Source organism: Pelmatolapia mariae, linkage group LG2 (genome assembly GCF_036321145.2).
Source record: "Pelmatolapia mariae isolate MD_Pm_ZW linkage group LG2, Pm_UMD_F_2, whole genome shotgun sequence".
In the NCBI taxonomy this organism is placed as follows: Eukaryota; Metazoa; Chordata; class Actinopteri; order Cichliformes; family Cichlidae; genus Pelmatolapia; species Pelmatolapia mariae.
Genome location: NC_086228.1, coordinates 19,526,116 through 19,543,205, shown reverse-complemented (window position 1 = coordinate 19,543,205; position 17,090 = coordinate 19,526,116). Strand labels below are relative to the sequence as shown.

Below are 17,090 nucleotides of genomic sequence, written 5' to 3'. Positions count from 1 at the left end.
TGCTGTGGGCCGGGAGCGCCTCTTTCACACTCCCCGTGTATTTACGTACAACAGCGGGTCTCCCAGGAAGGACAAATTAAATGAGCACGGCCGATGGAAACGCAGGCCTGTCTGTGATGTAAAAGCCCGGCCCGGATGTTCATTGCACTTATTGGGGAAAAACTATGACTGTTTCAAACGACTGACGATTTGGGATCCCGTTACTCCTTACACTTTTGCGTGCATCCAAACCGGCCAGACATTCATTCATTTATAAGCTGCTGCAACCACAGTCTGGCTTTATCCGAACCCTTTACTGGAGTCTGTTTTTTTTCTAAGTCCTGCAGTGAGGATGGATACCAGGGTGTCTTTTCCCAGTCATCGGCTGCTGGTACTTCTCTGCACGGCTTCTGCCCTTTTAGGGACCCGGAGCCCTTTGGCTGCAGCGGGGAGAAGCTGCTCGGACACCAGGCAGGTGTACTTGGAGAAGGGGTACAGCACAAGCACCGCTCCGCTGACTCAAATTTCTGGTAAGACGGTTCCTACACTGCAAAGCGGGAATAAATTAAAGTATACAGTTCTCGGGACCCACATAGGGCAGTCTGTAATGATATATATAGGGAAGGTTTAATTGTAAGTTTTAGGGTAGGGTGCAGTTATGTCGCAGCAGAAATGTAGGCGCATCAGCATGGGATAAAAATAACATAATGCACATTAAGGTCAGTGTAAACTCACTGCTCCGCACTGCAAGCATCTTTAAGGGAATATTGTAGCAGGAAATGCCCTATAAACACAAACGCAACAAATCTCTGTAGAAAAGTGATAAAGAAGTACAAGGTGGCTCCAAACTCACTAAACGCCCCAGAGAGCCGTTGTAGGATCACCACGGTGAGTTTTTACCCCCCAAGAGAAACAATGCAGTATGGTTTAAAACAAATTACACCCGCCCCCTCCTCCTCTCTGTGCGGTTTAAATAGGATGATTAAGGGGATGAGCAAATTGCCAACACCGGTGCAACAAAGAACCTCGCCCCTAATTAGTCTTTGCCTACTGGCTCACTGTTAAATCCCTGCATATACACCCATAGGCTCTGTTCACCGCTGATAATCTTATCTTGAGAATGAGAAGATTGGATGCGGATTACAAACACTTAGATTTTGAATAATTTGAAGTTGGTGATGGGGTAGAACAGAGGAGGAGGGGGTACAGGAAAGTGGATTTTAGATGTTAAATTGTTCAAAATAAAAATGTCTGACCATGTGAGGGTGCAAATGACAGAGTGAAGATGTAGCTTACTTCTTGGAGGTTTAGCTTTGCATGTAAATCAGTGAGCGGATGTGTCTGCTCCTCTCAGACACACATAGAGCTGCTTTTAAAAGTGATTGTGAATAAAATGTATGTTTGAAGTGTTTTTTTCCCCTCCTTTTCTTTCACAGCAATTTAGCTTAGTGTGTGAGGCAACTGCAGAATTGATTTTTTGGGTGTGTGTGTGCATGTGTGTGTGTATGTTGGGCTATCACTGCCTGAGTCTTGGCTCACTGTCCCGTGGGCCAGGGGAGCAGATGGCCGGGAGAGTGAAGGATGAAGGGAGGCAGTTTAGCAATGGAAATAGAGGGATGAGAGAGGGCTAATAGTGAGAGACACAGGGAGAACAAAAGAGGCAGAGAGGAACATCAGCCAGGGTGGAGTTAGGAATCAGACTTTCGGCTCTATTAACAGGCAAAATATTCATGTCGGATGCAATATGATAGAAACAAAGAATTCAAGGCTTTTGCATATTTTGAGTACTCCTGTGTTATCCTCCCCCTTCTGTGTGTGGTTTGCATATATCATTACCTCAGACATATCAAAGACCCAACCTGGGCTGACAAAGAAAGACAGATTGAAGTTGAATAATTCATGCATGGAAATTAAATTCTTTCTACCACGGCGTTATCTTTAATAAGATTTCCCCACTGAATGGACTGACAAGTAGAGGAATTGACTTTCAAACTAAAAAAAAAATCAGCTTTGACCTCCATAATGGAAATTGGCCTTGCACTTAATAATACATTTTAGTCATAAAACAGCACAAAGTGCTTCACAAAACCAAGTGCATATTTAAAGTAGAAGCATATAATTACATATAGTTAAAAAACCCAAGGGAATCAGATTTCTCACCATAGGTTTAACTGTGTGATCAATCCTTGCTTTCTCTTATGGCCTGGTTTTATGTTTGTTCTAGGTGAGCACCTGCGGCTCTGTCCTCAGGACTACACTTGCTGCTCCAGTCAGATGGAGGAGACTCTGGCCCAGCAGAGTGAAAGGGACTTCCTCAAAGCAGTTTCAGACAACAGCCAGTTTCTCTTGACCACCTTTACCCAGAGACACCGCAGGTTTGACGGTGAGAGGCTGACACCTTCGTAGTTGTTGTGTTTGTAATGGGAACATTATTTGATTTGAAGCTGATTAAAAGCTAGTTATTACTTTTGATACCATAGTTTGTGAAAAAATGACCCTCCCCGAAATTAAACCAGTGAGTTTTAATTATAAAATGACCTTCCTAATTTAATTCAGATGATACTTCTGAGCTATTAAAATTACAGCTAAATGCTTGAAGCACAGCAAAGCAAATATATTAAAATGCTTGTTACTTATGTAATTTCAGCAACTGTGAGGCATTTTCATACAAGTGGCGACTCACAAGAGACTGATTATAAAACTAGTTACAAATCAAGCAACCAGGGCCAAGCTATCCTGCATTTTAGTCTGTAGCATTTTTTTCGCTCTAAATAACATTTTCCATAATGCAGCTAAACACCATATTTAACTGGAGAAAATCCCAGTTGAGGCCTCCCATTAAAAATATATAATCTGCTTGTCTAAGCTGAATTAACTATGATTATGCTGCTATGATTTTGCCAGGGTTATACAGACATAGAAGTCTTTATGAAAAAAGGTTTGACTGGAATTGTAAGACTACTTTATAATGGCTTATAAACTTTAAACTTGTCTAAAGTTTTTGGAAAACCCAAATATTTTTATAGTGCTCTGTATCTGGGAGATTTTATCAGTCATTGTTTCAAATAATGTGTCTACAGCTGCAGGTTTGTAGCAGCCACAGTACAGAGCTGAATTTACACTTTCTCCTCCTACCTGCAGTAGACTGCTATCACCCTTCCTCACACTTTTATATAATATATAATGATGAGTCATGTAAAGACGCTTAAGGAGTGGGAGACTGCATATGAGTCTTAAAGATGGATTTTAAATAGAGTACATTTTGTTAAACCCATTTACCAGTGTGCAGGATCTGAGCTGTTAATCTTTCAGGGAGGGGAGGAGGGTGAGGGAGCGCCTACATAGAAACCTGGCTGAGATATTAGAGAAAAAGAGGGTGGGTGACCAGTTTGTAGCTAATCGCTGCTTTTTCTGTCTCTGCACAGAGTTCTTCAAAGAGCTTATAGACCTTTCAGAGAAGTCTATGAACCAGATGTTTACCAAGACCTATGGCCTGCTCTTCACCCAGAACGCACACGTCTTCCAAGAGCTTTTCCTGGAGCTTCGCAGATATTATTCTGGTTGGTTTTAACACTCCTTTGTCCACCTTGACAGTCCTAGAGAGTCAGATAATTAATGATTTTGGCAAAGATATGTCACCTAGGTTGGATCAGAGACATTGTAAAAGAATTCAGTTCATTTCAGTTCAATTCACTTTTATTTATATAGCATTAAATCACAACAACAGTTGCTTTAAATTGCTTTATACTGTAAGGCAAAGATCCTACAATAAAGAACAAAGAAAAAAGAGAAAGCCCCAGCAGTCATATGACCCCCTATGAGAAAATGCTTTGGTGACAGTGGGAAGGAAAAACTCCCTTTTAACAGGAAGATACCTCCAGCAGAACCAGGCTCAGGGAGGGGCGGCCATCTGCTGCAACCGGTTGGGGTAAGGGGAGGAAGACAGGACAGAGACATGCTGTGGAAGAGACCGAGACATTATGAATCACTAAAAATTAAATGCAGAGAGGTGTATAAACACATGCTAACAAAAAAAAATGTGAGTGAAAAAGGCAACTGAAGAAGAAACACTTAATGCATCGTGTAAATCCCCCAGGAGCATATACTTATTGGAACATAACTAAAGGAGAATTCAGGGTCACCTGATCCAACCCTAACTATATGCTCTATCAAAAAGGAAAGTTTTAAGCCTAATCTTAAAAGTATTCTCTCATGACTCCAAACTGAAAGCTGGTTCCAAGGAAGAGAGGCCTGAACATGCCATTGAAGGGCATATCCTGGTCAAGAACTACTCAAAGATCCCTCACAGTCTTACTGGAGGTCAAGTTAATGCCATCCAGAGTATCTGGTTAGATACTGTATTTGTAATGTTTTTAGGGCCGAGTACAATGGCCTCAGTTTTTATTGAATTTAAAAGTAGAAAATTAGAGGTCATCCAGGTCTTTATTTCTTTAAGACATTCCTACAGTTTAACTAATTAGTGTGTATTATCTGGCTTCATGAATAGATAAAGTTGGGTGTCATCTGCATAGCAGTGGAAATGTATGCTATGCCTTCTGATGATACTTCCTAAGGGAAGCATGTATAATGTAAACAGAATTGGTCCTAGCACAGAACTCTGTGGAACTTCATAATTAAGCTTAGTGTATGAAGAGGACTCTCCATTTACATGAATAAATTGAAATGGTTAAATGGTCAAATCATGGCTTTTTAAGTAACAGTGTAAGAACTGCCAGATTAAAGGCCTGTGATTAATAGAAATAGGTTGATCACATTTAAGATTAATGGTAGGAAAGAAAGAAAAAGAGTAAATAAATATCAATGGTACTGAAAGTAGCTGTACATAATGCTACTTCTGTGTGATGGTTATGATGAATTTTTTTCTTTAATGGTTAAAATTTTATTTGTGATGCTTGCAACAACAGAGCTCTGACTTTTTGTCAGCCTGGCTACAGTGCTGAAAGAGAAACCTAGAGTTGTTCTTATTTTCTCTAATCACTAATTAATCACTAATAAATCAGTGATAAGATGTTCTAGCTTGAAAGCGGGGTTTTTCATAAAGCAGCAAACTAAGTTTCCAGGATAAATGATTATCTAAATTAGTGAGACTTCATTTCCTCTTCAGCTTATGAGTTGTCTGTTTTAAGGTGCACATTTGAGAGTTATAGCAGGTGGCTTTCTTTTTCACAGGAGCTACATTATCCAGAGTCGTATGCAGTGAAGAAGTAAAATAATTAACAAGATAATCGACCTCTGTGGGAGTAGTGTTCTGGTAGCTGCTCTGCTCTGTGTTGGCACAAGGCATAGAAGAAGATGACAGTGGATGAATTATATCCTTTAACCTAGTTACAGTACTTTCATAAATACATTTATTGTGATAAAATCTATAAACTACTGCTGTGTAATCCATTATTGTAAATTTAAATGCTATTAAGAAATAATCAGACAAAAGAGGGTTTGGAGGAAATGCTGATAAATGTTCAGTATTATGCTATATATCAGAACAAGCTCTAGAGTGGGATTAAATTGGTGGGTGGGATCTTTTACATTGTGAAAGAACCCAACTGAGTCTAATAATAGATTCAATGCAGTGTTGGGGCTTTCAGTTTTAGCGTCTACATGGATGTTAAAATCACCCACAATATTTATTTTATCTGAGCTGAGCACTAAATCAGATAAAACGTCTGACAGAAATGATAAATGATAACAAATACGACTGGTTTTTGAGTTTTCCAGCAAGGGTAGGCAAGGTGAAGCATCAGGCTTTGAAATGAATTAAGACTCTGTCTGAGTCTTTGGTTGATTAACAAGCTGGAGTGGCAGATTGCTGCCATTTATTACAAGTATCATTGTTACTAAAGGAGTCTGTGGAGTAACTAAACTTCTGGGAGCAGGAAAGTGCAGAAGGGACAGGTGAAAATGCCATGCTACTAGCTAGCTGGCTACAAGTTGAGCCAGCGAATCCCTAAAGAGACAGTAAATACTGTGAATATAATTAGTGAGTGAATCAACAGAGAGTGTGCTTTGGATAAAGCATGTGAAGATTACTCTATGAAATAAGTTGTTATGTATACGTTTTAATTAAATTGGCTACAGAAAAACTACAGTAACAGGAAGTGATACATAATCAAAGAGAGAGCCAACCAAGAGAAGGAGAATACCACAAATCAGCAAACTTTGTACATGGTTTTTAGCAATTTTTTTTGGCAGTTCTACACATGCAGTTTAAAATTAAATTCAGATAATCCTTGAAAATAACTTCCCTGATAAGTGCACAGTAAGTGACCAAGTGCACAGGGTTGTCAGGCTTGCTGCTGAATGGACTTTGGTTGGCTCTGCCATATAAAAGAAGGAGATTAGGGATGTAATGATGGTTTACTGATCCAAAACACAAATGGCAATCACTAGCTTCCAAACCAAACAACATGGAGGGAAAAATCCACGTTCTATTCCACAGTGTTAAAACAGTAATTTAAGTAACCCGCCTGGCTTATGTAGTCTACAGTGGGCTCCAGTACCACCACGAGGAAAGAATAACTGCAGGGAAATGTTTAAAAAGACTAATCTCTGTTTAAAGAGGTACAATAATTCCTTCCGACACTGACATTTATGTATAGTTCAGACTGTCCACGTCCATGTTGTGGTAAATCAGCAGTTATGGACAGCAATAAAAAAAGCATCATTGTCTTTTGAGGGGAACCGACATGCCAGGAAAAAACTGGAGGAAAAAAAGGAGAGCGAGAATTGGATTCCCACAGATGCCAGACCATTTCTATTTTTGTTCCGGATCGTTCTGTTTTTGGCTTCACAGCCGCTCGCTGACTCTTCCATCTGCAGGCTGCTAAGTCAGCCTGTCCTTCTCTGCCAAACAGCATGTATGGCTAATTTAAGGCAGTATAGTAGACTACAGATTGGAGATTCACATGCTCATTCTGTAGAAACACCCAAGCAGACAAAACATTATGGATACTATTATGTTCTAAAGCAGAAAACATTTAGTATTCAGATTTATGTGATCATTTAAAAAAATTGTGTTCATTTATCAACTGGGTTAAGTTTTATTAAATTTTTATAAATTTTATATAGTTTTATAAAAAAAATATGATTACAATATTTTTAACCTAAGTGAGACATACTACTTCGCTAGAGTGTTATTTAAAGAAGTAAGGACAGAGTTTGCTCTAAAATCTCCATCTTTTCCCCAAAACTGTTATTTCTCAAATGCATCAAAAATTATTAAGTGAGATATTTGTCAGTCAGACTTCTCCATAGCTTGTACTGTGTGTTTAGCCAAGGAGAAAAACACTTTAGTAAAACAATCAGGTATTTATAAAAGTATTTTTCTGTACTTTCCTTCAAAAACCTTGGAATTTTAATGCACACACTTCAGCAGTTAGTCATTTGGATGCTGAATGCAAAGTAAACAGCGCATATAAATATTGAGAATGGTTTCTTTGTCCTTCTAGCTGTTCAAATATGGCCGTACTTACCAAACTAATTTATCTGATGGTTTTTATAGCTTAACATAGCTTTTATTGGAAGAAGATGAGAGAAATTTGTCTTTAAATACTCTCCATCAGCATTGTCGTGGTGAGATCCATTCTAACTGCTGTGACTCTTCTTCAAAGCATTTATCAGATAAGAAAAAAAAAACATATTCTTATATAGTATAACTGTTACTCTATTGTTCACAGGGGGGAGTGTGAGTCTGGCAGAGGTTCTGTCAGATTTCTGGTCCAGACTTGTGGAGCGGGTCTTCTCTCTGGTAAACCCCCAGTATCAGTTCAGTGAGGACTACCTAGAGTGTGTCAGCAAGCACGCTGAACAGCTGCAACCATTTGGGGATGTCCCTCGCAAACTTCGTGTACAAGTGTGTATATAGTAAAATCTACAGAGCTCATATATACTGTACTTATATAGCAGGATGGCAAAGGGGGACCCTAATCTGTTATCTTTGGTTTGACATTCAGGTGTCGAGGGCTTTCATAGCAGCCAGAGCGTTATCTCAAGGGCTTGCTACTGGTCGGGACATTGTCAACAAAGCAACAAAGGTGAGTGCTCTTATTCAGCATCTCTTCATGCTTATCTTGAATGGAATATTTAATACCAAGATGGCATTGATGATATTCTGCTGTCTAAAGCATACTGGCAAGCAATTATACCCTTTCATTATGTTCCTGTTTAAATGGCTAGTCACTCAAAAACACAATAGTTAGTCTAGACTTTATAGAGTAATCCTGTTTATTAGATTATCAGACATTTAATCTAAACTTTGAAGCAAAAACAAAATCATCTTGTTACCAGCAGGAAGTGAATCATTATCCAGACAAGTCCACACTAAACTGCTGACCCTATAGTGTGAACTGGTAACTGAGTAAATTAGTTTTTCTAAACATAACTTGAAGTTCTTCAGCTGAGGTTGACTTTTGGAATTGCAAATATGTAAAACCCCTTTGTTAAGTAATGGTCATTGTGTGTTTGTGTATTAATCTGTTTTATCCTGTCCTTTGCTTTCAGTTAACTGCAGATTCAGAGTGTGTGCGTGGCCTGATGCGTCAGTGGTACTGCCCACTGTGTCGAGGTATGCCCTCCGTGCGCCCCTGCCGCTCATTGTGCCTTAACGTGATGAAGGGCTGCTTAGCCAATCAGGCTGACCTGGACACCGAATGGAACAATTTCATTGGTGGGTGATGGAATATCTTTATATGTGATTTCATAGGTGGTGGATGGCACATTTTAAAAAGCTAAAGCTTTTGAAGAACCTTAGTTTCAGCATCATTTTTAGATCTTTAGGAAAGAAGAGTCAGCGTCTAAGCACTTTGAATTATTCTCATCATAATTAAACCAGACATCCCAAAAAGTAGCATCCTTTCTTGTGCCGCTGTCACTCATTTACTTTCACGTCCTTTTCCCTAATGAGTTCCTCCTCCATTAATCATTCATGCCTCTCTGCTCCTTCACAATTGATCTGTCTTCCTGTGTTTCCTTTCTCCTTTCATCAAACCCATACATTCCCTCTATTTTTTTTCTTTTCATCTGGAGTGCTTCCTCTTACCTTTCATCGCTCCATCCATGCCTGCTGAACTCAAAACCATTTTACCCTCATGCAGCCTTTTGTCTGACCACCATTCTCCTCTCTTTTTCACGCTTCTCTTTATATTTTGACAGCTTGCTTCTTTATCTTACTGAACACCCCTTAAAGAGATGTAAATCACACTCTTTTAGCTGGTTGGCCAGGGGGGAGATTCCAGACACAGGGAACCACTGTCTTGACATTCATCAGGCTCTACAGAAGCCCACCTACACACAGTTTTTTTCTTCTTCTATATATTACCTGAAAGTGAGAACTGAAGTCAAAGCAAACTTTATCACCCTACCATCTCTATGTTTTTCAGATGCTCTGTACCAGGTTTCAGAGAAGCTGGAGGGGCCTTTCAACATGGAGCTTGCAGCAGACTCTATCTCTGTAAAAGTGTCAGAGGCCATTATGCACATGCAGGAAAACAGTGTCAGCATCTCCAGCAAAGTAAGAAAGCACAGCAGATGATCAGTACATAAAAATGAAAACCAAATGAGCATTGTTATATTTTTTTATTGCTTTCCGAGAGTTTGGCAATTGTGAATCAATCAAGTGAAATGTTAACTGAACCTTTGAGAGGACATGCAAATGATCTTATTCGATCTTCAAGCAAAAGCTGTAATCTTAATTATTGTTTCATTTCATTTTTAATCTTTCTAATGAGACAGCATGCAGTAAAGATGAGAACATGATAGCCTCGGAGTATGATTAAAACATGGCAGACATCCCAGGAGTGAATCCACCAGAGAGACACCCACGTCTTGTTAGAAACAGAAAAGCTCCTGGTTTGTGTTGGTAGTGCTTTAAGGAACAGACAGCTCTCTGCTTTACAATCCAGCTTTGTGCGACTGCACTCTAACAGAGCGTGACTGTTGAGGTTAGGGGGAGCTTTTTCAAAAGTGTTACATTGTTCAGTTGCAACAGTTTTGTCTGTAGACGTCATTGACTCTTTTCCCTAGAAATCCAAGGTCCCTGGTGTTTTTTTTAAGCTTTAATTCAAAACTTAAATCAAAGCTACCTTTTTTCTCTCAGAAGAAAGCACTAAGCCTTTTGCATTTATTCTTCAGGTGTTGTTAGAAGACATTCTAAGAAATCACATATTAGTTCGAGAATATACAGTTTTCTTGACACAGCATAGAAGAATCTTCTTGATCTTAATCTTAAAACTGCTGTTGCTGTGCACCTCAGGTGTTCCAAGGCTGTGGGAACCCCAGGCCAGCTCCAGCAAGGTCCAAACGCTCGCCCAAAGAGTCCGGGGGCAACAGGAGGCCTTTCCGCACCTACACTCCTGAAGAGAAACCCACCACTGCTGCAGGCACCAATCTGGATCGATTGGTAAGGAGCAAACAGCACGGTGACGCGATACCAGTAGGAATTCTTAATCTTGGGTTGCACTTACTTGTCAATAAAGGTAAAAAAAAAAAGAAAAGAAAAGAAAAAAATCAGCTAAGACCTAAAATTATTGTATTTCTGCTGTATTTGCCATTTGGTGCTTGGTAAGTACCATCCATTGGCCATTTAATGCTTTTTCACTAAGAGTGCTTACATTGAAACCAGATAAAACCCTTTGAAGTGGTTCGAGAATGCTGATGAGTGACTGTTTTTGGTGGGTTCATGATAAGTGCCACTTTTCACATGTTACAGTGAGCAATTTGGCACATTGTTGATACAGAAATAGATACTACTTGTTTTAATGGTGCACAATTTACCCTTTTGTGTTGAGCATTCTTTAAATATATCAGGAAAAAACTGTAAGAATGTCACACATGTTTGCTCTGCACATGAATCTGATTCAGATCAAGAGGGGGAAAAAAAGGAAAAAAAAAAAACCAAAACACTAAAATAAGTCAGAGCGACTAATAACAGAGAGCCCTGTGGTTAGAGCCCAGACAGAATTTCTGTGAATAGTGTGGTCTTGCAAGATAGAAATGCCTAAATAAAAAAGAGCTTAAGATCAGAGCACAGACGAAGAGGGTATTAGATATTTATATCTGTTTATAAGACTGAAAAGAAATGTCATTTAAGAGCTGACCCAGAAGCAAAGCTGTATTAGGTTTTTACCTTTACCCAGCATCAGCCCTGCAGCTTTCATACAAAGATACTTTAAAACCATGTCTGAGTCATAGCCAGTTTCCTTCCACCTCCACACAGGTTACCGAGCTGAAAGAGCGACTGCGGCCCATGCGGGGCTTCTGGGTGTCCCTCCCACACACCATCTGCAACGACGAGAAGATGGCTGCCGACGTCACTAATGAGGACCGCTGCTGGAACGGGCAGACCCGGGGGAGGTGAGCGAGATCAGAGCAAAAGGCTGCTGAGGGGAGGGTCTGTACAGGCGGAGGAGGAGGAGTGAGTGAGTGAGTGATGGTGCAGAGGTGGAAGGATGCAACAGATGGAACTGAGTTTATTTAATTATGCCACCGCCACTCACCCACATGTTCTCTACCTGGGTCTGCTTGTTCTGTGTACACACCAATGAATCAAGCTCATTTGAGAAGAAACACTGGTGAGTGTGTTACACAGAAAGAGGGGAACTGATTGTCCACCTTCATCAGTCAGCATTTTATATAAAAGCACATCCATCTTCGGTCACAAACCAGATGTGCTGGCTGTGCTATAATTATCTTGTATTATCACATATACAATAAGTGATAATAACTGTGAAGTGTCCTTTGGGCATTCCAGATTGTAACTTTAAAAATATATATGGTGCAGCTAACCGTCTTGTAAGCAAAAAGTAATACATACATTATTAAAAATTCAATAAAGCTTGACATAAAACAAACCAATAGCTGCTGAAACATTGTGCTCTGTACCGAAAATGTCAGCCCAGTGGTCCAGGCAGCCACATGAAACCAGAGTCAGTGGGATTAATCCTCTGGGGACTGTTAGTGTCTGTACAAAATGTCACAGCAATCCATCAGATGATGACTGCTGAGATGTTTCTGTCTGGACTAAAGCAAGGGGACTGATTGGCCATAACCATCTCTAGAGCCTCGCCATTAAAGATTTGATTACAAAAGGTATCACTGCACATAAACCTTTAGTGTTCTTAAGAAAATTAAATAGCAGAGAATAAGCTACTGTGTATGTGAATGCCTCTTTGTGCGTATGCTCAGGTACCTGCCAGATGTGACAGGTGACGGTTTGGTGAGCCAGATCAATAACCCTGAGGTGGAAGTGGATATTGCACGTCCAGATGTGAGGACCAGGCAGCTGATCATGGAGCTGAGGGTGGTGACCAATAAACTGAGGCATGCTATGAGTGGACAGGACATGGACTTCATGGACAGTGAGTGTTCCTAAAATTTTGACTTGATATTCTTATATCTGCTCCATATATCAGATGAAAATGTGCTTCTTGTTTCAGGTGAGGAAGGCAGTGGCTCAGGAGGTGGAGATCATGGCGAAAGGTACAATCATGACTGGCCAGGTTATGGGCCTTACTCTCCACCCTACACCAAACCCTCAAATAACCCCGCCTCCAACCCTGCAAAGCCGCCTCGAGGCCGAGACAGAAACGGGTCCAAGTGGAACAGAAACAACGGGCAGGGACGGGTTCGATCTGCAGCTGGTCTGCTCTCTTTCTCCCCGTTTTCTTTGTTGCCTCTGCCTTTTCTGGTCACTGCTGCCACCATGTGGAGATAGCTGGTTATTAAAGTGTGGAAGTGAGGGGAAAATTTCTGTCATGCTGGAGTCTAAAGCACATTATTAAGAAAATAATTGCCATTCCATTCGGTTACACCAGCATTAAAACAACAGTAAAAACAGGCTAATTCAGCAATAATCAAAGACCTGTTTACAGCACTAAATAAACACTGAATATTTTTCCTACTCCCCAAGCAACTAATGAGACATAAAACACACTGATAATTAAAAACACAACTTCAAAATATCATCTTTTATTTTTTTAGTGTCATGTTTGACTGATTGGCGTTAGATGCTGAACGGTGTGCAGTGCTGGAAGTCTTAAGGGGAACAAAGGAATAAACTTTTTAACATCAAATGAATTGGCAGGATGTGTGGGTGATGGCGGTGACCGCTTGGTGGTCTGTGAGGTAGAGATTAGCCGTGCCCATAATTACTATGTAGTTTCAGTGAGCAGCTGATTTAACGTGATTACATTTGTTTGCTGCTTCTCTCATTAAATTAAGTTTCAGTACATTGGAGTTTAGTTTAGCTGTGGTTCATTTAATTAATTTTTCTATCTTTTTAAAGCAGTAAGATAAAGTTTAAGTTTTTTAAATTAAAACTCCATATTTTGGCTTGGAAACATTTGAAAAAGGCAAAAGTGTGACTCTTGAAACCAAACAATGGGCTGATTTTGAATGTAAAAGCTCAAACCAAGTTGGGTTGCTTATATCAGTGTAATATATTGCTGTTTTTAATTTATTTGTAATATCATATTTTGTTTTATTATTATTTCAAGACAATGGCTGTGTGTTTTCTTCTAATGTAAGTTTGTCTTTCTAGTTCTCTGGCAGTGAAAAAAAGGGAAAAATCAAGTTGTATTAATACTTTTTTGTAAACCAGTCATTTTAAAATATTATCATATACATCAGAACACTTATTATCAGCTGTAGTTGTTTTCTGGCTTCTTTACTTCTAAACAGAGAGGGGTAAGGAGCATCATGTGTGAGTGTGTGCATATGTGTGTGTTTGTGTGATCGTTTTATAATGTTTGTTATATGTGCCGGTCTTGTTGAGAGGACGTTGGGACTTTTTTAATAGTACACTTTTGTACTTATTTTTCCTAAAAGCAACAAAAGTTGTTGAAAACAGTCGGTGAGCACACTACGTATTGTAACGTTGGACTGAATGGTTTCAGAGAGAAAAATGATGTCAGAACTTAGATGATGGTTCTTAATTTTCATGTGCTGTTTTAATGAAGATGAAATCAAAGAGTTTTCAAGACAAAGCTTGTGAGGAGTTGTCATCAGGAAAGAGGAGAAGAAAAGATTAGTTTAACATTCTGGGAAGTGTGCTTAACTTGCAAAGTGTAAAATGAGAAGATTAAGATTAAGAAAACAACAAAAAGACAAACTCAGCAGCTGATTAGTTTAAAACAAAGTAACTAGCTTGGATGCGAAAATCTATATCCAAGAAACGGTTGAATTTGCAAATTAACATATTTTGACTATTTTGATTTCTGCAAAAACAATTGATCATTTTACACGGGTTTCATGCTGATTTTTTATTGGCATGAAGAAATTGACAGATCTGCTAATAAAAATCGATCTTTGCCAAGAAATAGACCAACACACACTTACCGGCCACTTTATAAATTATATCAGTTCAGTTGTTGATGTAAATATCTGCCTAGCTAGTCACGGCAGGCATGTAGACATGTTAAAGATGACCTGGTTAATTTCCACCTGGGCAACAGACTGGGTAAGAATTGGTGTTTTAAGTGACTTTGAACATGGTATGGTTATTTATGTCAGATGGGCTGGTCTGAGTATTTCAGAAACTGCTGATTCACTGGGATTTTCCCCACACAACCATCTCTAGGGTTTAGAGAGAATGGTTTGGCAAAGAGAAAATATGCAGTGAGTGGCAGTTCCCAGGGACAAAATACTTTTTTGATGGCCTGAGGTCAGAGGAGAATGACCAGATGCATTCAATCTTGAATCAGATGGTCTGCAGTAGCAGAAGACCACACTGAGTGCCACTCCTCTCAGCTAAAAACATTAAACTGAGTCTACAGGCTAAAATTGGATAATAGAAAGATTGCCTGGTCTGATGATCAGATGAAGATGGTTCGGTCAGAATTTGGTGAAAACAAGAACATAGAGCACCTTTGGGATGTGGTGGAACAGGAGATCATGGATGTGCAGCTGACTAATCTGCAGCAACGGTGTGATGCTGTCATATCAATAAGAGTGAAGTCTCTAAAGAATTTATCTGACACCTTCTTTAAACTATGTTGCAAAGAATTAAGGTAGTTCTCAAGGTCTTCTGAAGTTGTAGCCTATGAAGTGGCCAGTGAGTGTATAACCTCAGTATCAATTTTTACACTTTTCAGCATCTTTAAAGTAACATTTTCTTAAACATTATTCAGTGTTGCATTTTAATTTGTGTTTTGTAAAGTGAAAGTTGACAGTGTTTCTCACTTTCTAGCTTTTATGCTAAGATGCTTGCATTAGGTCCACCTTCAAAAAAAGCAAATAAGCACAGTTTCCAAAATGCTCAACTGTTTCCAGGAGACGATGAAAGTGACTGAATAGAACAGCTGGGGACCAGAGAATATAAGAGAATGTATAGATGCTGCAAAAGGACACTTAAGTTGAAGAGAAATTGTAAAATCCCATTTGCTTGTAACAGAATTAAATCTACTGAGGTGGAAATATGCCTGTAAAATAGAAATATGATCTAGAGAAGGATTTCCTTTCATAACATATCCATTTTTACACCAATTACCAACTGTTTCCAACTCCTTTGAAAATGCTCAGTGGATAACGGAAACTGTGTAATGCTAACATATTAGTATGGACCAAATTCTCTGAGGACTGTTTGCAGCACTTTGTTAAACAAAACTCAAACAAATTGCCAGCATGTGAAGGTGGATATGTTCATTTGAAATAAAAGCCTTCAACAACAGTAGGAAACGCGGCTAAGACTTCACCACACACAGCATTATATTGCACAAAGAAAATGACAAAGTGTTTCACAGTATTTTAAAAGCAACAGTGTTTTAATCGTGTGCTTTCAGTGCTCAGCAGTCAGACATGTCTGTGATGGCTGCAGTATTTCCATTCAATTTTAGGAAAGTTGTTTTTGAGTCCGAACTCGCATCCATTCCTACGACTCACATTCCTTCATGGTGAAAGTATAGCACAATTTTTTTTTTTTTCATGTTGTTGTGACAGTTTTTTGGTATCAAACAAGTGACATTTTTTGCTTCATTAAAAAACTGAAGAAAAAGATGTTGATTCTTTAATTTTTTTAAGGTAATTATATTTAATAACAGCCAAAATACAAAAACTAAACAACACATGCTTTAGTTACAGAATATTTCCATGTTCAGGCTTAGATCATATGCACAAGTCACCAGCTTAACAAAAAGAACTATGGATGAACAAAGAAGACATAAGAAGACTGCAGAGAACAAGCAAGTGATCCAAAGTGGACTACGAAAAAACAAATCCAAAACAAGAAACAAAGTCACTGAGGTAAACATGAAGACAAGAACAGATACAGGAAGGTAAATTGGCAGGCAAACAAGAAGTAGAACAGGACAGACTGACAACTGACAAATGGAAAGAGAACTACTGGGTCATTTAATAGTGCTAATGTTTACTTCTGTCTCAGCTCCTATAAATACATGTTAGAGACTTTTCCTATTTCTCTGATTTGTGCCTCATTGTCTCCTCTATCCTCCTGCTGCGATCTGGAAATCAGTATCAGTATACCATAGTAAAGGATGTCTCACTTCCTAAACTGCATCTGGAGGGCACGGAAGAGAAGAAGCTTTTTTTTTTTGCATGTGACCTTCACCACTCCTCTTTGAAAGATTAGGAAGCATCTTTTCTTTCTGTGTGAGAGGGCAAAACTTACCTCAGTGAAACACAAGAAAACAAACTGGATTAAGTATGAACAGACAAAGATTAGCAGTTAGTGCAATGGTTTACAGTTTATGCTGTGAAGTTTAATTTAGAGCCTGAAATTGCCATTTAATTTAAAAGAGGACAAAATGAAACACAGAAGCAAAACACTGAAGTGCAGGAGCTACAATTGAGAGCGCACAGGTGTGTCATTTATGGGAGCTGAATATCCAAACAGGCTTGTCCTCTTTTTCCATTTTTTTCAGTTATTTAAGATGATCAGATTTTCTGCCCTTCACTGTTTTGTGTCTGATTTAAAAAAACGAGTATGTTTATAAGGTTTGGCTGTGATTGTTATGCATTTTGTGAACATCTGCAAATTACTGTGCGTATGACTACACATAATATCAAATTCTTCCATGGTGATTATGACAATTTAACAGGAATAAAAAAAAAAAAAAACACTGCCACAAAATATGTAAATTTGC

The 17,090-nt window shown here is 39.0% G+C and overlaps 1 protein-coding gene across 1 annotated transcript; it reads left to right on the top strand.

Annotated features, from left to right (window-relative positions):
* The first annotated feature begins 45 nt into the window (after positions 1-45).
* On the top strand, positions 46-15,944 carry gpc2 (glypican 2). The gene is made up of 11 exons (XM_063494288.1): positions 46-509; positions 2,204-2,362; positions 3,405-3,539; positions 7,674-7,849; positions 7,950-8,030; positions 8,497-8,662; positions 9,375-9,505; positions 10,247-10,393; positions 11,210-11,346; positions 12,178-12,350; positions 12,429-15,944. Exons 1-11 carry the CDS (start codon positions 332-334, stop codon positions 12,704-12,706), a joined length of 1,761 nt encoding a protein of 586 aa, XP_063350358.1. The 5' UTR covers positions 46-331; the 3' UTR covers positions 12,707-15,944.
* Positions 15,945-17,090: the final 1,146 nt, after the last annotated feature.